The following is a 26430-nucleotide window of genomic DNA, read 5'->3' as shown; positions in this document are numbered from 1 at the left end:
TGCATCTTAAATCCTTATATATTTAGCATGCAATGTCTTAGAATCAGAAAATCATAATCGCTCCTTTTGAAACACAATATTTAAGTGACCATCGATAATAAGAATTGTGAAATTGGTACTGAAAAGTTATTTAAAGGAGAGGAATCTCAATAGCAAATGTAGAGCTCCTCAATGCCTGAATTTCAAAATAAAACATTACTAACTCCATTCAAGAATCCATTAAGCACTAGTCATCCAACAAAGTGTTCTAACCCTTTTTGGGTTACTATCATCATAACAGTTATATAATTTGTTTTTAATGTCTAAAATATTAGCTTCTGGGGTAACTGGAAGATGGCATTAGGTGGGCATGTGATGTGATGAGAACTGGGTGTTACATGCAACGGATGAATCATTGAACACTACATTTGGAACAAGTAATGTCCTATACAATAGCTAACTGAATTTAAATTTTAGAAAATAATAAAATATTAGACTCAATGTACAGAAAAACAACAGGACAAAGCCTATCCTTGAAGGCATATGTCAAAGGACAGGGGGCTGCCCCAGTCCCACATTTGAGTGCAGGCAGCAGGCCTGGGAAGCAATGTGTGCTTGCTGCACAGAAGTACACAGCTGAGTCTTCGGGCTGGGTGTCTCTGATGTGCAGGGAGAAACGTTTGTTTGGCAGTCCTATTCAATGAAACAGTGAGTCTTTGGTCTTCTTTTGTGGCCATGCTTGAAAGAATGTATATAATAAGGATCTGGGGACCTTTTCCAAGTTCTTGCTTATACCAGGGGAAGTAAGTCTGAGTTACTGTCTGAATAATTGTAGTTGATAACAGAGCTGCTTCCCTCCTGGACACTCAGGGTAGAAGGATGCTGCTCCACATTCTCTCCCAGACTGAACCCTGTGCAGAAAGAAGAGGACAGAGAAAGGAGAAGAGATTCCAGGTTATTGTGCTTCAGAATGCTCTTTTTCTATACTAAGTGAAGGAAACCTGAGTAAAGCCAGTCTTGACCTCTGAGTAATATCCCCTAATATACTCTGTTGCCCATAAATGCTCAATTCACAGTTCAGCGGTAGCCATGTGAACATGATTAAAGCTCCCATGGATGTCTTCATAGCTCCTCCCAGTCAAGCTCATGTTCAGAATTGCAGCCTCCAGCCAGCTCAGCTCCTTTTCTTATCAGGCCATCTTTCCTCTAACAGAGTAACTTCCCACATTGTCTACCTGCCAATAAGTAAAGACTCCGCTGCTGCCATGGTCTAGTCCATCAGATGCACTAAGATGAATCCTCCATGTGTTCTGCATCAGCACGGGTGCAGTGCCGTCTTGTGGTCACATCTCTATTGAACTCTCTGGGGAAATGCTCTTCTCTTAGCCTGTGCCTCTGAGGGACTCACATGCATCAAGGCAGCAAACAGTCAAGCAAATTATATCTTAGATGCTGGATGAAGGGCACAGTAAGAATGTGGAAATCAAGGTTTACCCACCTGCACACTACTGAGTCACTGTTAGTAAGTTGGAAAGAGGTAGATGCTATTGCTGTTTATTCAGTGATGGTCCTGGTGTATATGTTTGAAATCAGGAAGGAATCATGATTTACTTCCTTTCTGTTCTATCAAATCCACTGTCCTCAATTGTCTATTACAGAGAAAACTCTTTTGTAAAAGGAAAATGTAACCAAAGATTACAGTAAGAGAGAGAAGATTATTTGATATTTCAAATGCTTCTGATCTCAGGCTCTGCTTCCTGGATGGTCTTGCCTGACCTTGTTTTTTCAAAAGAATTGACAGTACCAACAGTCAAAATGGGGACTATCCTTTCGGTTAAGATGACTATGACAAAAAGTCATGGACAAACTCGAAATGATAAGGGAGCAAAGATAACTTCCAACTATTATTCCTTTTTCAACGATAGGAAACTTTTTGACCTAATATTGCGCTAATATTTATATAGAGATATCTGACAGTATATTTAGAATAATCCCCATAGAAATTCTGAAAAAAACATCAATCTGCAAACTTGGAAAATATGAACACATGTAAATTTATCCTTGAGGTGATTTCCTTTTCTCAAATCAAAATACACGGCATGTCCTCCAATGCAATTACTGACTCACAGCCTAAGGAGAAATTCCTCTAAAGTATTAGCCATCCATCCTGTCATGCTTCCCACTTCCTGGCCAGTACTGTTCCACATTCCATACTCCATTATATTTCTCCTAAACTCCAATACAGTGTACTTTCCCCAGGACTCATTAGTAAAGTTCTCTAGTCCTGTGAGTTTCCAGAATTATCTCTCTCTTCCAAAACCACTTTCTCATTCATATGAATTTTTTGGAATCTTCTGATGACCTCTATGAGAAAAAATCCAGGAAACCATAAATATTGTGTGTGCTGGGGGATGGTACCAACAGAAGATTGGTCCTAAAGAACTGATCAAGAGAAATGGTCTCTGAGAAACCAAGACTACCTCATTTCCAAAAATGGAATCCCCTTTCCTATGATTCCTACTCATGGAGCCTCTCAAATGACAAAGAATACAACTCTTCTTCTTTCTACTGTTCTACCCTGGAAGATATAAAGACAGCTATCAGAACATCAACTCAATATATTAATATATGTGTATATATGAAATGTGTTTTTATGTATGGAAAACTTCTTGGTTCTGAGAATCTTCCATTCTTTCACACATTCTTCATAAAGTAAGAATTCTCACACTTCTCTGGGTAAATTTCCCTCTTCTCCAACATAGATTATTTAGGTCAATATTTGCACTTTTTAGGCATGACTATTAGAACTGAATGTAATGGTATGAATATGATCCTTCTGTGTTATAACACTTTTCCATTTATCCACTATTACACACAAAAGGCGATCCCTTATGCAAAATTTCCAACTCCTTGATTATTTCATAGACTCTTGTTTTAGTATGTTCCTAGTGTTGGCCTAGAAAACCTTCATCTACCATCTTCATGGACTGCCAGCTGCAAGTCTTCCAATTCCAGTGATCTTTTTGCAGACAATGTGTGAGTTATGTACATTATGCGCATCATGCCTTCAAGGGATGCCCAACTGGCATATTAAATATGTTTGTTTTGTTTTTTCTTTTTAAGGTAAGTTCTTAGAAATACATGTAGGTGTTCACAGGGTCCCAACACCTTTGGCTTACTCTTACAAAAACAGTGGGTGATGCATGAGTTTGCTGGTAAAATCACAGTGGCTCAGCCTGAGTCTCCCTTCCTGCCCAAGGTCTCAGACATTTACACAAATTGGAACTCTCCATTCAGGGTTTCAAACTGATGGGACCACAACTTTCTCAGACCCAACCACAGAGATAAATGCCTGGGATTGCATTAGACACTTTCTCTTTGCTCAGCACGATGGTCCTACAGGAAGGAGGCAGGGGAATGGATGCTAAAGAGGAAATTAGAAAACCCAGTGTCTTTCTCCTCCAGCTCATTCACTACCTAATTTTTCCATACAGTCATCTTAGAAACAGTCAAGATGTGTAAAATGAAGTTGGACTCAAGAATTTCTAAGGGCCCTTTTAGCTCTTAATTTCTTCTATGCTATATAATGAAGCAAATATTTATTGATGACTGGTTGTGTGCAATGTGGACTGGTGTCAGATTGGGTGAAATTGCCTGCATCATGGAACCCCAGGACCATTTTCATAACCACATGTGATCTAGTGGGTCTGAGGTTGATCCTAACCCACCCCGAGGCCTCTTCAGCAGGATGAAATAAGATGAGATCCTATGTGGGTTTTCGTTTCTTCTCTGAGATCACTATCTGGGTATTCATTTCTTCTCTAAGATCACTAATGTATCAAGGAGAAATAAATCCAAATTAACATGGAATAAAATGGGAATCTATTCACTGAGTGGAGTCCTTTACAGGCACTGAGATGAGGGTGCACTATGACCTGAGCCATGGGTAAGCAGGAAAATCTTTTGATGTTTCAATTTCTTAAAAATATCTTTTACATATAACTTATGTTCTGTATGAAAAAAGAAAGAATCTCTGCAGTTGAGAAAACCTAGGGGAGGTGGATGAGCTGACTAATATAGAAAGCGAGATGCACTTTTTAAAACAGCCAAATTGTTTTATGGATTCTGGCTTTCTCTTTGAATCTTTAGTTCATAGTTTGAAAATTTCCAAACAGGGATGCCCCTACAATTTTTGAGATCATCTCAAAATGAAAACTTGGGAACATAATTCAAAAACCAGGTTAAAATACATCATTAGGTAATGTTTCTATGGGAATCATTTATCTAAAATGCTTTAACTCTTCCTACATATTAGTTTCATGTCTCCCAATTTAATTTTTTAAAGTTTTTCTTCTTTTCAACCATCACAACCAGGTTCAAAGAAAAAGGAAGACACTGTGCTGAGGTATCCTGTATACCTTCTGACCCCACATAGGTATTGCCTTTCCATTATCACCTTCCCCATGACCTTTTCACCATGGAAGACCCTATGTTGCCACATCTTGTAACCCAATACCCACAGTTTCTCTAGAGTTCATTCTTGCTGTTGTATGTTCTTTGGATTTGAACAAATGTGTAAAGTATGTATCCACCATTGCAGTATCATAGACAGTAAGTCATTACATTAAACATGCTCTGAGCTACACTGATACCTCTTGTTCCCCCTCAACCCTTGGCAGCAACAATCTTTTACTCCCTCCAGAGTTTTGTCTTTTCCAGAAAGCCATAGAGTCTAAATCATACCTTAAGGCCTTTTCAGATGGGTTGTTTTTACTTGGTAAAATACATACAATTTTCACCTATCTCTTCATGGCTTTATACCTCATTTCTTTCTTGCACCAAATCATATCCCATTGTTTCAATGTACCACGATTTATTTATTCATTCACTTATTGAAAGACATGTTGCTTACTTTCAAGTTTGGTAATTATGAACAAAACCTCTATAAAACACCTGCGTACAGGTCTGTGTGTACACATAACTTTTCAAACCCTTTGGATAAATACAATGGAAAGCCATTGCTGGACAATATGATAGGAGTATGTTTAGGTCTGTAAAACTGCCAAACTGCTTTTTTCAAATGTCCAGATATACACTTCCAATTTGTAATAATTTCCCAACAATACTTACTACACCTTTGGCTGCATGTTAAAGCCCCAGCTAGTCCAAAGCAGGCACAGACACCACAGGTGGCCCAGCCAACTGCTCAGCTCACACACAGCCTGCTGTGACCCAGAACCTGAGTCTTCATGTGTTCCTGCCTGAGTCCTGCTGCCCACATATCTCTCTGCTCAGGTACTTGTTCTTCCCACTTATGGAACTCACTTTTAAAAGTCAGGTACAAGTATTATGCCTCCATCAGAAAGGATGAATATCCAACTTTTGTAGCAATATGGATGGGACTGGAAAAGATTATGCTGAGTGAAATAAGTCAAGCAGAGAGAGTCAATTATCATATGGTTTCACTTATTTGTGGAGCATAACAAATATCATGGAGGACATGGGGAGTTGGAGAGGAGAAGGGAGTTGGGGGAAATTGGAAGGGGAGGTGAACCATGAGAGACTATGGACTCTGAAAAACAATCTGAGGGGAATGAAGTGGTGGGGGGGTGGGAGGTTGGGGTACCAGGTGGTGGGTATTATAGAGGGCACAGATTGCATGGAGCACTGGGTGTGGTGCAAAAATAATGAATACTGTTATGCTGAAAATAAATAAATTTAATTAAAAAAAAAGTCAGGTACAAAGATAAAACTAGTATAAGTTTCAAGACAATGGGGGCACAGCATTTAACCACCTTGGGAGAGTTGGAGGCTGTGTAACTGCACAGGTCCCATGATCCAGAAGCTGACTCTGCTCCTAGCTTCTAGTAGTCTGACCACTTACCTTCATCTGAAATTTCAGGGGCACAGGCCTTCCTATCAATGCCCTTTCATCAACATAAAAATCAGTGCAGGCTGGAACTTAGTATGTGCTGGAATCTTCCACATGCAAGTTTCAACTTTGGTGTTGGGGTCAACAGTCTTGCTCCATGGCGACAATGAGAAGGGTTCTTTTAGGGTTGTCCTGGAGGATTTCTGCCCCCTTTTCCAAACTGGGAATGATGTTGCAAGATCATCAAAAAAGATTCATTCAAAATGAAAGGAAGAGCAATGATATTCATGGAACAGAATGATTATTTCCATGAGCTTAACCACAAAAGGTGCTATTTAGAAATGACTTAAATGGATATTTCTGTCAGTGGTGTGTTAACATATTGTACAAATTGATCAGTAGAAATCATTGAGATTTTGTGATTCTGTAGGGTCTTCTGTATCGGCACTCAGAGGATAAGCATTTGTGTCACCTCAGATTCACCAACTTTGGAATGATATGTGCTCCCCCAAGTCACTTGTGCTCTAAAATCCTCCCTTTATTCATGCATAAAATGAAATTACTTATTTACAGGGTTTTATCTTACTGATAAAGAAAATAAAGGTAATAAGATAAGTAGAGTGAGTGACCCTCTAAGGAATTATTTTATTACATTTCTATTTCCAGTTGTTAAAAAAAAAAAAGCTGAATAGACTTGTAAAAACATTCTACGTGGTCTCTTTACATTATACAGAAAAATAACCTACAGGAAACTTAAAAATTATGTCGCATCTTTTGTTTGTTTGTTCATGACTATTTTTTTTTTTTAGGATTTTCCATTTAAGTAATTTATATATAATTTATATGGTAGCTGCAAGGACATCTGTCTTCCCAGGGTACTGGATATGGGCATCTCTGTCACTTGTTCCAAAGGTTCCATGGTAGAGCTTTTTACCTGCGAAGAGCTTTTTGGAAAAAGAAGTGCAAGAAAAGCAAGGGAAATGAGAGCATCGGTAGGTCTAATTTTAGGAGGGAAAAGACACTGTTACATAAATCTGAAAATCTGCAAAGGCTGCATGGAAGCAAGGGCCCGCCCCCAGGAAGGGCGGGTCTGCAGGCCCAGGTGCAGTTTGGGTGCAGGCTGCAGATCACCAGAGACCACTATGCCTGGGCTGCACATAGGTAGGTGGCTGAGTCTTCCAGTCGGGAAGCCGTGATGTGGAGGGTGCTGGACTGTTCCTTAGTATTCACTGTGCAGTTTAACCTTCCACTGTGCTGCATCCCTGAAGTTATATAAAACAGCCTGGTGAGGCCGCCGCCCCCGGGGTACTGTCGGAACCACTGCACACTGTATACTGTGCTAGAAAAATTGCACTTGATAGTAGAGCTGGCTCCCTCCTGGAGACTCAGGGCTGAAGGACTCTGCTCCACCGTCATCCCTCTCACCCCTGTGTGGAAAGAAGGAAACAAACACAAATGATGTCACTGGAGAGTCACAGATGCAGTTTTCAAATTTGCAAAATATTTCAAAACACACCCCTGAGGATACAGGACTCTAGGAGCTCAGTGTCAGCTCCTCCCATCACTGTGCATCGTGGAACACTCCCCAGCCCCCATCTGGAAAGTCCCCACTCACAGCAAACCTGGAGCCACAGGATTCCCAGCAGAGCTCCCCAGTGTCTCCTCATAATTCTTTGTCTAGTTAATGAGGTGCCTTCACCCCTACTGTGTAGAGTGTAGTCTTGGGTCCAGAGGAATTGTGTTCTTACAGTGAATCCTTCCCACCAGAATCACTGAGTACCAATCACACCTCAGCCCTGTCATTCACAGAACTTGAGACTCCGCCCACAGGAATCTCTCCCAAACTGTGCTTGTGGGCAGTGCCAGCAGGTAGGAGCAATATTTCCAATATAGGAGGATGTAAGGTTTTTTTATTTTTTTCTTAAAACACTTTATGTAAGAAAAGTGTGGGTTAATGTGTGAAGAAAGGTGAATGATTCTTCTAGAAGACGCAGATCTTATGGGATTACCCACAACCTTGAAGAATCATAGGGAAGAATGATTCCATTCCCCAAATTGCATAGTTTGACAGACAATGTGAGCATTCAGTTATGTAAAAATACTGATAAAGGAAAACTATCTGATAGTATCCACTCAGTGTTGTAGAAGTAGATACAATTCATCAAAAGAGTTCTAGAAACCAAGACAGACAGTCACTATCTGTAAAGAATATGATTCCTACCAGAATGTGGTCAGTGAAAGATAGGATGTGGTGCTTAATGTCCTCTCTGATATAATTTCCACCTGTCCATCTCTCCTGTGCTACTGCTAGACACCATGCTCACCCACAGAGCTCAGTCTGACCAGCCACACATTGCTGGCCAAAGTCAATATTGTCCTCTCCCTTTACTTTGCTTTTTGTTCCTTATTGTTTCCTCTCTTCTCTTCATTTTTGTTTCCCTCCACGCTCAGCACATGAAAAGGTAGGATATGTGGTTATTGAAATAGTTTCAAGGCCAGTAAATTTGGGTGATTTTATTCATAACAATTGACAGCAGATAATGGGAGATTTTCTGTTGAGTTTCCATACTCACAATGCCCAGCAATATTCCTATGCTGGTACCTGTGAAGAATTATCTGCATAATGGATTTCTAGAGACATGGCCTCCAGATGTCTGAAGTTGATATGCAATGGAAGAATTGAAAACCTGAGATGGTCTTTACAAAAAAACCTGTCCTCTCTCTCTCTTATCTTTGCTATCTATAAGTGGGCTGGCTCACATGATTTCTGTTCTGTGTATCTATTCAACCTTCCACCCATCATGAAGTCTGGTTTCTCTTAAGGTCTAGAGTGCCCCCTAGAGGAATGAAGCTGGTGGCAAAGATCTCTTAGAACAAGTCACTCAGCAGATTCAAATCCCCAGTCCCTTTCATTCCAATCTTCCTGGTGAAAGAAATGCAGATGGTCAGAAAAGAAGATAACTGCTTAGTTTGAATGGGTATTACAGGTAAACCAAATCCTACTTTTAAAATGAAATTGCATGGAAATTGAGATCAGAAAATAAATTTCATATATTTCACTTTGTGTCATTTTATTTCTTTATCTGAGTTCAAAAGAAAGAAATCCATAAGTATTCATTGAGCTATTTCAAAGGGGTAATTTCCTAGATGCTCAGAATATATAAAGTGTAGTAGAATATTCTTCAGCCATCAAAAAATGAAATTCTGCCATTCGCAATGACAGGGATGGAGCTAGAGAATATAACTCTGAGGGAAATAAGTCAGTCAGAGAAAGACAACTACCATGTGATGTCACTCTAGTGGAATTTAAGAAACAAACCAAACAAGCAAGAGGGAAAAAACGAGACAAAAATAAATCAATTAAACAACTCAATTAAACAGAACTAACTGATGGTTACCAGATGGATAGGGTTGGAAGATGGGTTCAATAGGTGAGGGGATGAAGGAGTGCCCTGTTCCTGATGAGCACGGGTGATCTGTGGAAGTTTTGCATCACTATATACACACCTGAAACTAATATAACATTGTATGTTAATTACTGGAAATAAAATTAAAACAATACATATATAAATAAAATATAGAAAAGAGGAACACATACTAGTTTATCATCTACAGGGGAAGATGAAAATATATATAATTATAATCAAGTCAAAGAATAGGACACTAAGTGAAAGGCAAACTAAAAACTATGTGACCCCAGAGAAATATGTACAGTTTAGGTCGGTGGACATAATGTTATGAAAAAGGTGGTCATCTCTCTTTTCCTCTTTTTGGTGCCAAGGAAAGAGGAGAACACAGATAAGCCTTTATGATTCTCAATAGTTTTAGCAATAGGAGAAATTTGTGAATATGTGAATTATTAAAAGTAATAAAACGTTACCCATAGAGTAAAATCCTTTTTTTTTTTTTTTTTTGGAGTAAAATCCTTTTTGACTACCACTTTCAATTCTGATGCTTTCATCACTTATTACCTTATTTCTTTGTTCATCTTGACAATTTGGGGTTGATGTTCCCAGATGTTTTACTAGATTTGAACCAACATAAAAAAATACACAGCATTTTATTTAGACTTTATTATAATATAAATATAAATTTCTTGTTTATAACCTCAATAGTAAATCTTGTAGGTCTTATTACATTAACCCATATACATCCTTTGTTCCATTATATTCCATATTGTGGATATACTTCCATTTATGCATCCTTTTCTCTATTGATTAAAGGTTACGTCGACTTATTTAACCTAGGAAATACTACACTACAACAAACCTTATACGCATTCCTCACATGAGCACATGTTTTTCTAGGAACAGAGACTAGGAGGAAATGAAGAATAAGCCCTGAGGCTGGCAGGTGAAAATTACTCCAGGTGGAGGAAAGTCAGGGACAAGGGGCTTGAAGAAGAATGAAGAGAACTCATGTCCTCATTATTGTGCTGGAAGATTTTCATTTTCTATGTTTTCCTTAATGTGCATTAAAACTGGAGCTTATCAGCTCATTTGATAAACTCTTTCTGAAATTCTGTCCTGATATAGAGATAGTGTATAGTTTGCTTCAATCAGGCACTGAGGTTCTCTAAATATACTAAATCAGCAGGAGAAAAAGCACACCCAAGGAGAAGCCATGGAATATACAAGGAAAACGTGTAACAGAATAAAATTAGAGAAAAAATGTACACACTTGCACATGTACACACACAAACAGTTTGAGGCTATTGTCAATGAAACAGAAAGGTACTTTATTTTTCCCAAAACAGCAGAAAAAAAAAGAGAACATTCTACCAGTGCAACAAAAAAGGAAAGAGAAGAAAGAAGCAAAAGCATATGGAGCAAAACCAAAATATTAGAAATTAGTTCAAATATATCAGTAATCAAAACATAAATAAAAAGAAATCAAAAAGAAATCAAAACTTAAACCTATTGACCATATAAACAATGGAATATTACACAACCATCAAAAAATTTGAAATCTTGGGGTGCCTGGGTGGCTCAGTGAGTTAAGCCTCTGCCTTCAGCTCAGGTCATGATCTCAGAGTCCTGGGATCAAGCCCCGCATTGGGCTCTCTGCTCAGCAGGGAGCCTGCTTCCTCCTCTCTCTCTCTGCCTGCCTCTCTGCCCACTTGTGATCTCTGTCTGTCAAAAAAATAAAATCTTTGAAGAAAAAAAAATTTGAAATCTTGCTATTTGCAATGACATGGTTGGAACTAGAAGGTATTATGCTAAATGAAATAAATCAATCAGAGAAAGACAATTATCTTACGATCTCACTGATATGAGGAATATAAGAAACAAAGCAAAGAATCATCAGGGAAGAGAGGAAAAGATAAAACAAAATGAATCCAGAGAGGGAGACAAACTATAAGACACTCATAATCATAGAAAACAAATTGAGGGTTGCTGGAGGAGAGTGGGGTGGAGAGATAGGGTAACTGGGTGACGGGCATCAACGAGGCCACATAATGTAATGAGCACTGGGTGTTATATAAGACTGGTGAATCACTCTGAAACTAATAATACATTATATGTTTATTAATTGAATTTAAATAGTTTAAAAATAAAATATAATAAAATAAAATGTTGGCACTAGCCACAAATTGAAGGTGGCAGTAAAAAAGAAAATACTTTAAATGTGTAATTTTCTAGTTCCTTTTTAATGATGACTATCTCAATGTATTTGCCTCTACATTTACAATAAATTCCCTGGTACCTTTCATACTTTAAAGATCAAAAAAAAAATTGAATGCTATTTTCAAAAACACAAAATGCAAGTGTGGTCGAGGATGTGAAGAGATTGGGACACTTGTTCACTGTTGGAGGCAATGCACAATGCTGTAACCATGGAAAACAGTATAAAAGTTCTTCCAAGAGTATAAAATAGAACTACCATATGATCTAGTAATCCCACTTCTGAGTATTTTTCAAAAAGAATTGAAATCAACACACAAATGTTTATAACACCTTTATTCATAATTGCCAAAACATGAAAGTAACCAAGACATCCTTCAGTAGAAGAAAGGGTAAGTAAACAATGGTACAGCCAGACAAGGGAATCTTATTCAGTGCTGAAAAGAAATGAGCCATCAAGCCATGGAAAGACATGGAGGAACCATGTGTGAATATTTTCTTCTTTTTCTTTTTTAAGATTTTGTTTATTTGACAGAGAAAGCAAGCACAAGCAGGGGGAGTAGCAGGCAAAGGGAAAGGAGAAGCAGGCTCCCTGCTGAGCAGAGAACCCGACATGGGACTCCATCTCAGGACTCTGGGATCATGAGCTGAGCTGAAGGCAGATGGCTAATCCACTGAGCTACCCAGGGGGCCCTACATGCATACTTCAAAGTGAAAGAAGCTAATCTGAAAAGGCTGCATCTGTTTGACACCCAAGATAGGACATTCTGGAAGAGGAAAACTATGCAGACAATGAAAAGAGCAGTGGTTGCCAGGGATTAGAGGGAAGAACAGAAGAACACCTTTAAGTAAAGGAAAGTTGAACTGGTGAGCAAAAATCAAAAAGCTCTGTAATGCACAATATTTGGGGAAAATGTTTTATGTCCTCTTCTCAATTCCTCAAAGACCAAAATCCCATTTTCTGCTGGGTTTAGAAGATGATCATTGTTTCTTATAGGGTCGTGGATGCATAGCTGTTCTGTGACTTGGAAAATTGCCTCACTGGGTCCACATATTTTACTTCCCTCCACCTCAATACCTTCAACATATGCAAACACATGCACGCACCCACCCATGCACCAGCATGGGCAACATCTTCCTCAATTACCCAAAATCATGTGGTGCTTCTTTTCCCTGACCCTTTCCAGAGGGCACAGCACACAGCACACACATGAGCACACTCATGATCCTAGAGCCCTGAGATCAAGTCCCAGATCGGGTTCTCTGCTCAGCAGGGAGCCTGCTTCTCCCTTCCCTTTGCCTGCTACTCCCCCTGCTTGTGCTTGCTCTCTCTGTCAAATAAACAAATAAAATCTTAAAAAAAAACAGGTGCTTTCCCAGTAGGCCCAGGTGTCCTCTTATCTAATCTTTCCTGCAAGAGTGCCTCTATCCATAAACAGCCTATTTTCTAAAAGTGGTTGATGTCTCTGACTGCTGATAGCTTCTTTCTTGTTTCTCTTTGTTTTTTTGTGGCTTTCTGCCCTTTGGAGTATCTGCACTATCTTTTTAAAACGGTTTTAGATAAATCAAGAGATAAATAGTATTATTAATCTACAATGGGCTTTTTTTTTTTTCTTAGAGATTTTAAGTACTCTCAACACATACCACAGGTCTCAAATTTATGACTTTGAGATCCAGAGTCCCAGCTCTACCCACAGAGCCAGTCAGGCACCCCTAGTCTACAATGTTTACTTAAAAACCTGAGAAAAATGTCTATTGCATACCCTCTTGAATTTTTTAAAGTACATTTTCACAGGCTTTATATTTATAGAGGTATGAAGATAAGTTTATATTTTAAACCAATTACATAAAAAATTAATTGAAACCAAGAATATATGACTAATATATAAAGAAAGGGACACATCTTCTGTAAAGCCCTGTAAACATTTATCTCTAAACACATAGATGGAAGCTTAGCCCAAGCTATATCCTGGATGCCACCCACTCTCCAAGAGATTCAGATCAAGGAGGTTCATGAGTCCAGAACCAACATGGAAACACTTTCCCAAATGCAGAGGGAAGTAAGAAATTCAGGCCTAGATACTGTTTGGGTTCATGTGTCCCTTTGCTTCCCCTCTACCTTCCAAATCATTTTGTCAGTCCTGCACATAACTATACTAGAAAGGAATTTGGGACAAACCCCTGCAAAGTTGTATTCAGATATGCAGGGGAAATCCCAAGGAGGTTAGAATGATAATGGTTGAAAATAAACATGGGGCACCAAGATGGCTCACCTGGTAGAGCTTTAGGATCTTGGTTATGGCTAGGGTCATGATCTCAGGATCAGAGCCCTGCATGGGCCTCTGCTTTCATTCGGAGTCTGCTTTCTCTCTGTGTCTCTCTCGTACTCTCTATCACTCTATCATTCCCTCTAAAATAAATAAATAAAATCTTCTTTAAAAAGGAAAATAAATAATATAGTACATGGATTCAGAAAGTCATTATCTGTGACATTAATTTTTTAAATAGTTTATTTTTTTTTATTTGTCAGAGAGAGAGAGAGAGAGAGAGAAAGGACACAAGCAGGGGGAGCAGGAGGCAGGGGGAGAAGCAGACTCCCTGCTGAGCAAGGAGCCTCATGCAGGACTCAGTCCCTGGACCCTGGGATCATGACATGAGCCAAAAGCAGACGCTTAACCGACTGAGCCACCCAGGCATCCCTATCCATAACTTTAGAAAAAATTTCAGGCCAATGAAAACCTATAGGAGAAATATTTTGCACTCTGTGTCACACGGAGGACTTGCACATCATTGAAGGAAGATACTGCATAGTAAATGTGGATACTTAATGGCTTTTATTAATGCATATTTTACATTAAAATAAACTGCACCAATTAGACAATTCTATATAATTTGACATTTGTATTTGTGAAGCACTCAAGATATTCAAGATTAAAAAAAAAAAGATATTCAAGATAATGAACATATGCATCATCCCAAAAGTTTCCTCATGTCTCTTTTTAACCCCTCTCTCAACCCTCACCACTCCCATTTCCAGGGAACGCTTTTGTCTTGCTTTAGTCTGCATAACTTATATTATGAATTATGGGATTATATTTATGCTCTTATCTGGCACTTCACAATATAATTATTTTAAAATTCTTCCATAGTCATAACTATCAAGAGTGTTTCCTTCTGTTGCTGTGTAGTATCTCAGCGTATGCCTATAAAAGAGTTGGTCTATTCACCTGTTGCTGGCCATATGGAGTAGTTCCAGTGGGTCCATACAAAGAAAACTGCTATGAACATTAGCATATAAGATTTTTTATAGACCTATTCTTTTATTTCCCCTGGCTATATCTGGGAGTAGAATTGATGTATCACGTGGTAGATGTACACTTGACTTTCTTAAACCAATTTGTTCTAGTAGTTTGTTTCACTCTGTTCTGTATATTCCCTTGCATTTTATGCACAGATATGATTTCTGGTAATAAAGATAAGTTCACTTCTTCTTTTCTAAACTGTATGGCTTTTGTTTCTTCTCCTTGCCTTATTGCATTGGATTGAAACTCTACTTCAATATTAAATACAAGTGGTGGAGCCAAAACTTTTGCCTTACTTCTGAAACTAAGGAGAAAGCACTTAAGCTTTCAGCATCAAGTGTGACATTTGATGTAGACTTTTTGTTAAGCCCTTTTTTAAGGTGAGGAAATTCCCTTCAATTTTGTGTAATTTGCTGGGAGTTTTAATCAGGAATGGATCTGAATTTTGTCAAATGCTTTTTCAGTACCTATTAAGATTATCCTTCCGGAGAGCCTGGGTTCCTCAGTTGGTTAAGTGACTGCCTTTGGCTCAGATCATGATCCCAGAGTCCCGGGATTGAATCCCACATCAGGTTCTGGGCTCCATTCATGACTAATGATCACTCTGTTTCTCTGTTCCTTGAAACTTATTTGTGAGACTGCAGTCTAGAGCATAGTTTTTCCAAATAACAAATATAAATGTGTCTAAATTTCTTAAAATAGAATTACCTTATGACCCAGCAACCCACTTCTGATATATACTCAAAAATTGAAAGAATTTTGATATTTCCATAAATATTGAGATGTTTTTGAATTCCAGTTTCTACCAAAAAGAGGAAGCAACCCAAAAGTCCATCAACAGATAGACATGGATAAATAAAATGGTATATTACATACACAGGAATATTGTTCAACCTTAAAGAGTAAAGAAATTCTGACACATAATGCAAGTGGATGCATCATGGAGACAGTAAGTCAAACGAAATTTTGGAAAATGACCAATACTGCATAATTCCACTTCTATGAGAGCTAAAGAGCTTCAGCTCAAGGAAAGAGAATGTAAAATAGTAGTTCTGAAGGAGTGGAGGAATGGAATAAAGGGGAGTTATTGTTTAATGAGTCCAAATATTCAGTTTTTCAAGGTGACAAGATTCTAGAAATGAAAGGTGCTGCTGATTGAACAACAATGTATGTGTATTTCATAACCCTGAACTATACACTCAAAATATTCTCAAATGGTGAAAATGTTCAGGTTCTATGATTAAAGAAACTTGAGGAGATACTTAAGATTTCTACTCTACAAATCTGCCTACCAAACAAATATAAGAGGGTGTTTGATGCAAGACCAATTATCAACCATCTATTACCATATAATTTTAAGGCCTTAGGTCATTGGGGTTAGAACTGGGAGGATGAAAATGGAGAGAATGAAGATTTGAGTGTGGAACATTGATCAAAAAGGATGGTTGGGAAATGTGCAAACTAACTCATCTGTTGGTCAAAAAATGTGCTTTTATGTTTTTTAAATATAGATGATTTTTAATTGCTTTTTATTACATTATGTTAGTCACCATATTACATCATGTTAGCACCATAATTGCTTTTTATTACATTATGTTAGTCACCATCACCACTAATGATGTTAGTCATCATTAGGTTTTTTTTTTTTAAGATTTTATTTATTTATTTATTTATTTATTTACTTGACAGATAGAGATCACAAGTAGGCAGAGAGGCAGGCAGAGAGAGAGGAAGGGAAGCAGGCTTCCTGCTGAGCAGAGAGCCCGAAGCGGGACTCTATCCCAGGACCCTGAGATCATGACCTGAGCCGAAGGCAGCGGCTTAACCCACTGAGCCACCCAGGCGCCCCACATCATTAGTTTTTGATGTAGTGTTCCAAGATTCATTGTTTGCGTATAACACCCAGTGCTCCATGTAATATGTGCTCTCCTTCATACCCATCACTGGGCTCACCCAACCCCCAATAAACCCTCAGTTTGTTTCCAAGACTCCATAGTCTCTCATGGTTCATCGCCCTCACTGATTCCCATGCTCTTCATTTTTTCCTTCCTTCTCCTAATGTCCTCCATGCTATTCCTTATGTTCCACAAATAAGTGAAACCAAAAAATAATTGACTTTCTCCTTCTGACTTATTTCATTTACCATAATCTCCTCCAGTTCCATCCATGTCAGTTCAAATGGTAGGTATCCATCCTTCTGATGGCTGAGTAATAGTTCATTGAGTACTTATGGATCACATCTTTATGCATTCCTCTGTTGAAGGTCATCTTACCTCCCTCCACAGTTTGCCTATTGTGGACATTGCTGCTATGAACATTGGGGTGCCTGTGACCCTTCTTTTCACTACCTCTGTATCTTTGGAATAAATGCCTCATAGTGCAACTGCTGGGTCATAGGGTAGGTCTATTTTTAATTTCTTGTGGAACATCCACAATATTTTCCAAAGTAGTCTCACCAACTTAAATTAAACAGAAGGGGGAGGGAGATGCTATGAGCGCTGGGACCAGGAAGGTGAAATAACAAAATCTTTGGAGAAAGATTGAAGTGAAGGGCAGGAGCTGACATAGAGGAAAATTCACACTCTGTCCTTCACAGTGTCCCCCTAGAGCCCCTAATTATGAGTATTTGTGGATAAGTCTGGTGGAGAGCAGGTAAACCTCCTATATGCAAACTAAGTACAAGTATTTAGTACTAAGTTCTTGTACTTGTACTAAGTACAAGTATTAACAAGTGGTGTTAATAAGATAAAATGAGAAAAACTACGCTATAGAGCAGACTCCTTGGAAACTAAATGGGAGTACAATTAACTCACAGCAAACAAACCCAATTAAACTGTCACTAAATGGTATAAAACAGCATGATGTGCATATATATACACATATGAATGTATGTGTGTATATATATACACATATGCATAAAGTGTATACACACGCATACATACACACACACACACATATATCCACAGAAACATTTCATGGCCTATCATATTTTGCAATGTCTGTAACATAATATATGCTCAATAATATTTGAGCAACAATATAAGCTCAGTAAATGTTTACTGAACAAAGTGATTTGAAAAATCCAACAACTAACACACATTATTGCTGACCTTGAGCCAAAGGTTTCTAAACTTCTTTAGCCAATTCTTTGGCTGAATCTAACTGCAAAATGGCAAATTGTGGTTACTCTAGTCTTCAACAAATTATTTTAGCACAACTTTTCAGAGATTAGGAAGTGTTTGAAGAATGATAACTCTTATTCAGAGCGGTATTTTCTTAAAATGAGGTTCTTCTTCTAAACCTGCACCTGTGCCACTTCCTGTCTGGGATGGCAATTGCCCCACTTGGGCCCTACTGCAGGAAGAAGCATCAACAAGAGCCCTGGGGTTTGGGTATACCTCCTTCCATCATGCCTCTCACTGTGGGCTCCCACAGTGCACAGAAATACACTGCAGAGTCCTCCAGCTGTGAAGCTGAGATGACAAGTTGGATGAAATTTCTTGTCTTCTGAAAATTCAGTGAGTAGCGATCTTCAGTGGCATTTTGCAGGTTGTAAGAATCCTGACGAATAAGGAAAACCATTGCCCCACTGCTGCGTTGCTTGTACCACAAGAGACTATAACGTGGTTCATTGGTGTTATATGTGCATTCCAGAGTGACAGTCCCCTTCTCCTGCACTAACACTGCTGGTTGGGCTTGAGTGACCTTCTGGGCAATACTGGGTCCTGAAGGGAAAAAAACAAACAAACAAACAAACAAAACAAAACAAAAAAAACACAGAATCTGAGACTTCTGGAATAGGTGAGTGGCACAAATAACATCTGTATTACACACTGTCATCCCTTCTTCCCAAAGTATGCACAAGATCCTGCCTATCTCTCTTGATTTTTAAGTCATAGAGGAGACACATTCCCACAGGGACCATCCTTACCTAGCCACACGGAAGCCATGACCACCTTGAGAAGGTTGGAGAGCAACATGTTTGAGTTCTCCCACTAGAAGGAAAATGTCTTCTTCCTCTTCAACTTCAGGGCTCAGCACTGTGAGAAGAACCTGACTGGGTGAGGGGAGGATTGCTGGTTATGTGCTGCTGTGGCCCCAGAACGGGAAACAGGGGTTTCCTGGTATAGCAAGTTGTGTGAATCCTGTCATAATTCTCTTGTGTTCTAGCTGAGAGTCTCACTACCCCACATCCTCTTGCATTAGGCAACTTTTTCTTATTTAAATTCAGTTAGCAACACATAGTACCTCACTACTTTCAGATGTAGTGTTCAACAATTCATCAGTTGCGGACAGCACCCAGTGGGCATTAAGCAACTTTAAATACAAACATTACAACTGAAAATAAACATGAGTAAAATTTATATTGAAATGAGGATTGTGGATCGATGATTTAGCAAACTGTGATATGTTTATTCACTGCATCTGTGATAAAAGTGGGTGGATGGCACTTACTGAAAATATGACAGGTAGGGCTCGCTTTGGCAGCATATATACTAAAATTAGAATGATACAGAGATAATCAGCATGACCTTGTGCAAGAATGACATGCAAATTCCAGAAGCATTTCATAATTTAAAAAAACTGCTTTAATTAATTATGTAAACAACATAAAATGTAAGAATTATGAAAAAAATGTTGTAAGAATCGTGTATGTTCACACTCTGTGATTTAAGGTAGAAATAAATCACACTATGATAAGAAGGAAAAGCGTTTAGACTAATCACTGTAGCTCTTTCAATGTACCTATTTTTTTTTAAAGATTTTATTTATTTATTTGACAGAGAGAGATTACATGTAGGCAGAAAGGCAAGCAGAGAGAGAGGAGGAAGCAGGCTCCCTGCTGAGCAGAGAGCCCGATGTGGGACTCCATCCCAGGAGCCTGGGATCATGACCTGAGCTGAAGGCAGCGGCTTAACCCACTGAGCCACCCAGGTGCCCAATGTACCTATTGTTATGCCAGTGTTCCTCCTCACTACCTGTGTATGTTCAGATGCCTATGTTGGAGCCAAAAGCAGAAAAATCTGATCATTCTCTGCTGAAGGGTTCACACTGAAGCCCTCAGATGACAGATCCACACACCCAGGTCTCCTTCTCATTGTTTTTTCTCCACAGCTCAGCTCAGCTCTGTTCAGAAAGGCCAGAATGGACACCAAATTTTGGTTGTAAGTTATCAGTCCTTCAAATTTATGTTTTTCCCTTACCTCAACTGAACCACAGTAAGCTTCCAAGGGTCACATACTCAGTTCTGAGGCCCAAGGTGACCATTCTGTCTATTTGTATTCTTCCTTCTGCCCAATACCCTCAACACACACATACACACATGCACACCTGTGCACACACATGTGTGTGTCAACATGGACAATGCTATCTTCCTCAATTTTCTAAAATTATGTGGTGCTTCTTTTCCCCAACCCTTTCTGGAGGGCACAGCACACACTGAGGTTCTTCTACACCAGGCCTGGGTTTCTCCTTATTTAGTCTCTCATGCAAGTTCCCCTCTGTCCATATACAGCTCATTTTCTAAAATTATGATGGCACTGTCTGCTGATAGGTTCTTTCCTGTTTTGCTTTCTGTTTTCAGCCTTTTGCCCTTTAGGACAGCTTTGTTAAAGTTCTTAAAGACTATTAGAGGGGCTTGGTTGGCTATTCAGTTAAGCTTCTAAGTACAGTTAACATCATGATCTCCATGTCCTAGGATCCAGCCACCTGTTGGGCTCACTGCTCAGTGGGAAGTGTGCTTCTCCCTCCCCTTCTTCTCCTGCTGTGCTCATGCACTCTCTCCCTCAAATAAATAAATAGTTGATTTTAAAAAAAGAGTATTAGAGAAATTAAGAGATAAACATGTACTATAATCTACCTTGAGTTGTTTGTTTGTTTGTTTTTTAGAGATTTCAATTTTAAGTAATCTCTACCCAACATGGGCTCAAAGTTACAACCTGGAGAACCAGAATTCCAACTCAAACTGGAGTCCGCCAGGCACCCCTAGTCTACTGCATTTCTCAGAAGTCTAGGAAAACTCTTATTATATATCCTTTGAATACTTTAAAGTACCTATTCACATGCATTTATATTTACACAGGTTTGAAAATAAAATTTTAATTTTAAACCAATGAAATAAAAGTTAACTAACCAAGAATACTTAACAAATATGTAAGGGAATATATTAATATTCTGATCATAGCTCATTCATAAAATCTGCAAATAAGGAGATAGTAATTAAAGAAGATTGAAATAATACTGGCATATTCCTGTACTGCAAAAGACATTGTTTTTTCTATTACTTTTTGTACAGCTTCACTTTCTCCCATACATTTTCCAAATCCCATGATTTCTGGCTCTCTCTGAAAGGTGGCAAAACAAGAGTTAGGAGAAATCAATAGGATTTCCCTCCCAGTGTCACCTGTATATTCATATCATTAGGAAATCTCAGTGCAAGAGCATTTTTACCCACCACATTTCCTGGGCACTAAAAGATATCTCCCTTGAGTTCTTTTTTTTTTTTTTTTTAAGATTTTATTTATTTATCAGAGAGAGAGAGGGGGAGAGAGCGAGCACAGGCAGACAGAATGGCAAGCAGAGGCAGAGGGAGAAGCAGGCTCCCTGCTGAGCAAGGAGCCCGATGTGGGACTCGATCCCAGGACACTGGGATCATGACCTGAGCCGAAGGCAGCTGCTTAACCAACTGAGCCACCCAGGCGTCCCCTCCCTTGAGTTCTTATTGTCAGAAAGCCAACTGATCTATTTAACTGGCCAGGACATAAGCCACTTCCTCCATTCTGTTTCTAGTCCCAAGCCTTCATGTCAAGTATCATCCTGAGTCTATCACCTGATTTACTAGAAAAAAAAGCAGGGCAGAGGTCCCTGGCCTCTCTTTCCTTGGTCAAGTACATGTGTTCCTCCTCCTTTCTTCCCTTCCCTTCTTTCTCTACTAAAACCTGTTTTGGGGCTGATGGTCAACATCACGTCCACTGCCATTCTCTGTTAGGAAGACATTAGGCATCACCACCTTCTCAGGCACACCGTGTGTCTCTAAAAGTGTCATGGACACAGCAACACCTACCAGGGTTCCATGAACAACTTCTGGGGCTGGACGTTCACTGCAAGGATGACCACAGGATCACATCATTGTTATGTGATTCTACCTTGAAATTAGTTACACTCTGGCTGAGGAACTCTTGGCATCAAATGGTTTTCAATGTCACTAAGAAACACCTGGAGTTGGGGAATGTTATTCTGGCTCCTATACTCTTGTTCTCTGAATGATTTTGTATCAATCAGACACTGCGGGACAAACAAACACAGACTGTGCTGGGACCAGAATGGATCAGGCAGAGACACTCAGCTTCCAGGGCCCTGTTCTGCTCAGAGTTTGCGCTCAGCTCCCCCTGCAGTCCCTGTCACTGTGTCATTCATGGCACAGTAGTACACAGCTGAATCTGAGGCTTGCACTGAGCCTTTCTCCAAGTGGAAGGATTTCAATTTGCCATTGTAGGTGGCTTCAAATCCTTTGTTGCTGCCTTTCTCCTTGTCCTTCAAGGCTTTCAGGAGGAGCTCTAGACCTTCACCGGGATACTGGACATACCAGAAAAGGACAGGGTACCCTGATGCTGAATAAGTACAATTCATAGTCAGGAAAGCATTTTCTGAGAGGGTCACTTGGCCTTCCGTCTGAGTCACTGAGTTTCCATGGGTTTGTCCTGAGGAAAAAGAAAAGAGACTTGTGTCACCTTCGGCATGAAGCTCTTGGATAAATTATAGTTCAACTTTTTACTGATACAAAAGAAAAAGAATCCAAATTTTAAGAAGGATTTTACTTACCAAGCATTAAGAGTACCACAGTCACATAGCCCGGAGAGCACTTCATCTCTGGCGTGTCACCTAAATAATGTTTTTTAACCATGAATAAGTTACCATGAATAAGTTTGGAGTGACAGAGAAACGATCAGTGGAAGCCCACATTTCACACAGGAAATGTGATTGCGGTTGGAAGCTGCACCCCCTGGTGGACAGGGGCTGAAATGGGTGCTTGTTGGCCAGAATCCTTAAACACTGAAAAACATGACCAGACTGGTCATGCAAGTACTACTCCAGACCTCTTTACAAAATCCAGTCCCTTGAGAAGCATCATTAAATCAAGTAGCTGAACTAATGAGTATCTCTTGGACATGTCAGTTTACAAAAAATTATGTGGTTGATGTCAGTGAGTATGTTTTTAAGGTTGGTCATTGCTCCCAATACTATAAAGACAATCTGGTTCTTAAGTTTCCAACTTTTCTTAACCCTTTCATGTATTTCGTGCATTCTACTAGAAAGGAATAGCAAATACATTAATTATTTCACGTATTCACGAAATTTTTTTTTAATTGTCATCAAAACAAAGTCTCAGGTTTAAAAAGACACTGGTAGAAGCTAAGAAAAAATGCTTGAGCAGGTCCTCATAAATATGAATTCCAAGATGGTCCTTATGTAAGCACTTTTCTAAAAACATAACAACAAAACCAAGGAAAAGTTCAATTAATTCTATCTTGGTTGTAGAATATTTGGCACTAAATTTTGTAATGAATCACTATGAATGAATGATGATGATCAGGTCGTGATCCCAGGGTCCTGGGATTGAGCCCCACATCGGGCTCTCTGCTCCGCAGGAAGCCTGCTTCCTCCTCTCTCTCTGCCTGCCTCTCTGCCTACCTGTGATCTCTGTCTGTCAAATAAATAAATAAAATCTTTAAAAAAAAAAAAAAAGAATCACTATGAATGATTGATTTGATGATCCATGAGAACAAGATGTAGCAAAACCAGGACAGCTGTCTAGTGCAGCCAAATGATACCAATGAACAATTGCTACAATCCAGCAGAGACAACACTTCACACTGGGAATATACTGGATGCAACATTAAACCAAACACTAGTGGGGAGATTTTTCTTGGATGGCAGACAATGGGGCTTTCCATGTCTTTCTGGGAGTCAATGAGATCCCCAAAAAAATCTGGAATGGTGGGATATTCTAAGGAAACTTTTAAGTATCTCCAAAGGGATATAACACAGTTGCATTCCCTGCCTGAGCTAAGAGTGTGGATGGGTAATAGTATTTTATTTTCTACATGGATTGCACCATTCTCTTTCCCGAGAGCCACAACAATCACAAGAGTCAAATATCAGGGGCACCAGGGTAGCTCAGTCGGTTGAGCGTCTGCCTTCACCTCAGGTCCTGATCCCGAGGTCCTGGGATCGAGTCCCCCATCCGGCTCAGCAAGGAGCCTACTTCTACTTCCTCTGGCTGCCACTCCCTTGCCTGTGCGCTCTCTCTCTGTCTAGTAAATAAATAAGTTTTTTTTTAAGAGTCAAATATCAATTGGATTTTGTGTTTAATGCCTGTACCATTTCAAATACTCTCTAGAGGGTGGAGCAAAAATGTCTGAGAAAGTTATGTAAAGTTAGGACTCACATAGACACTTCTCTTCTCCTATCACACCCAGATCCTGTGGAAAAGTGGAAACAACAAATGCAGTGTTAAACTGAAATGAGTAACTGTAGCAGTTACCCTTGAACTGCTGTGGTCTGGTACAGCCTTAGCCTTCACGGCCCTGTGTCTTCCTTACAAAGTCCTAGGCTGTCTCACTTTGGACTGGTCACTGTAGCCCACATAACTCAGATATCCCAAACCATATGAATTCCAGCCTTCCAAAACTATTGAACTAAATAAGTAAAGCCTTGATATTCTTGCTTTCCTCACAGGTACAGACTGCTCTGTGGACATTCATTTCATCACCATTACATGACCTAAACCTTTGGTGCCCTGAACAAAATCCCAGAAAAAAAGTGTCATTGAGAATTGTGAAATAACCTTATAGGTTCCACTTATTACTAATTTAGCAGATAAAGTAGAGGAAATGGATCCTTGGTTACATGTTTATCAAATACTATGACATTCTACATTCTTCACTGACAGAAATTGAAAAAGTTACTCATATTAGAGATCTTAGACTGAGGTTTTCTGGAGAAACACCAGAAGCAGACTGTCCACGATGACTGTACACATAATACCGTAGGAAAAATAAACATGTAACTTCATGACGAACAGCTCCATCTAAGACAATTAGAAAAGAATTCTCACTACCAGGCTCTTTGTTTTGTTGACTGTTTCCTTTGCTGTGCAGAAATTCTTTATCTTAATGAAGTCCCAAAAACCATTGATGCATTGTATGGTGACTAACATAACACAATTTAAAAAAATAGGAACTGAATAAAAGTTAAGGATAAAAAAAGAAGAAAAGAATTCTCCTAGATATTAGGATCCACCAATTTTAATACTTTCCTTTGTAACCTTTAGAGGTTATTTTTATCCTTTTAGACATATTTTCTCACTCTAATGGTAAAATCTTAGATATTTGTGGCTATCCTGAATGTTTTTTCACTAATAAAATATCTTGCATGGGTACAGCCTTTATTTTAGACAATACCCACCCTAGTGTTATAGTTCAGCTCTGCACAGACAATGCTAGTTCAAATATACGTAAGAATTATTGGGTAAGGCCAGCACATACATAAAAAAGTGCTTCACATCATTCAGCATCAGGGAAATGCAAATCAAAACGACACCAGTCAGAATGGCTAAAATTAACATGTCAGGAAACAACAGATGCTGGCAAGGATGCAGAGAAAGGGGAACCCTCCTACACTGTTGGTGGGAATACAGGCTGGTGCAACCACTCTGGAAAACAGCATGGAGTTGAAAATAGAGCTACCCTATGACCCAGCAATTGCACTGGTGGGTTTTAACCCTAAAAATACAAATGTAGTGATCCAAAGGGGCACGTGTCCCTGAATGTTTATAGCAGCAATGTCCACAATAACCAAACTGTGGAAAGAACCTAGATGTCCACCAACAGATGAATGGATAAAGATGTGGTGTATATACACACACACACATACACACACACACTGGAATACTATGCAGCCATCAAAAGAAATGAAATCTTGCCATTTGCGATCACATGGATGGAACCAGAGGGTATTATGCTTAGCAAAATAAGTCAATCCGAGAAAGACAACTATCATATTATTTCCTGATATGAGGAAGTGGAGATGTAACATGGGGGGTTGGGGGTACAAAAAGGAAAAAGGAAAGAAGATGCGATTGGGAGGGAGACAAACCATACAAGACTCAATCTCACAAAACAGGCTGAGGGTTGCTGGGGGTGGGGCGTCGGGAGAGGGTGGTGGGGTTATGGACATTGGGGAGTGTATGTGCTATGATGAGTGCTGTGAAATGTGTAAACCTGGCGATTCACAGACCTGTACCCCTGGGGATAAAAATACATTATATGTTTATAAAAATTTTTTTAAATTAATAAAAAAAATGTATACAAACACCTAAATGGTAGCATATGCTTACTTAAGACCATTTCCCTTATTCTCTTTTTTAAACTAAATTTCTTTTGAAAAAAGGCCATTATAAGAAATTTGTTAAGTGTTATAAATACTGATAGACTGTGGACTCTGAGAAACAAACTGAGGGTTTGGGGGGGTAGGTGAGCCTGGTGGTGGATATTATGGAGGGCACATATTGCATGGAGTACTGGATGAGGTGTATAAACAATGAATTCTGGAACACTGAAAAGAAATGAAATAAAATAAAATGAAAAAATTT

The 26430-nt window shown here is 39.2% G+C and overlaps 1 non-coding gene, 1 pseudogene and 3 gene segments (V, D, J or C); 1 reads left to right on the top strand and 4 right to left on the bottom strand.

The window, feature by feature from the left end:
* Positions 1-69: 69 nt before the first annotated feature.
* Positions 70-6841, bottom strand: LOC116590179 (annotated as a pseudogene).
* On the bottom strand, positions 6645-7564 carry LOC116591115. The segment is given in 2 exon segments: positions 6645-7278; positions 7467-7564. Coding segments are annotated over 2 exon segments (339 nt in total).
* A 10509-nt stretch (positions 7565-18073) lies between these two features.
* Positions 18074-18883, bottom strand: LOC116591106. The segment is given in 2 exon segments: positions 18074-18502; positions 18709-18883. Coding segments are annotated over 2 exon segments (405 nt in total).
* A 370-nt stretch (positions 18884-19253) lies between these two features.
* Positions 19254-19355, top strand: LOC116592147. The gene has a single exon (XR_004286336.1). It is a non-coding gene; the product is annotated as a U6 spliceosomal RNA (small nuclear RNA).
* Positions 19356-22142: 2787 nt separating this feature from the next.
* On the bottom strand, positions 22143-22662 carry LOC116590178. The segment is given in 2 exon segments: positions 22143-22477; positions 22599-22662. Coding segments are annotated over 2 exon segments (381 nt in total).
* Positions 22663-26430: the final 3768 nt, after the last annotated feature.

This window comes from Mustela erminea, chromosome 5, assembly GCF_009829155.1.
Source record: "Mustela erminea isolate mMusErm1 chromosome 5, mMusErm1.Pri, whole genome shotgun sequence".
NCBI classification, from domain to species: domain Eukaryota; kingdom Metazoa; phylum Chordata; class Mammalia; order Carnivora; family Mustelidae; genus Mustela; species Mustela erminea.
This window is presented reverse-complemented; position numbering and strand designations above follow the sequence as displayed.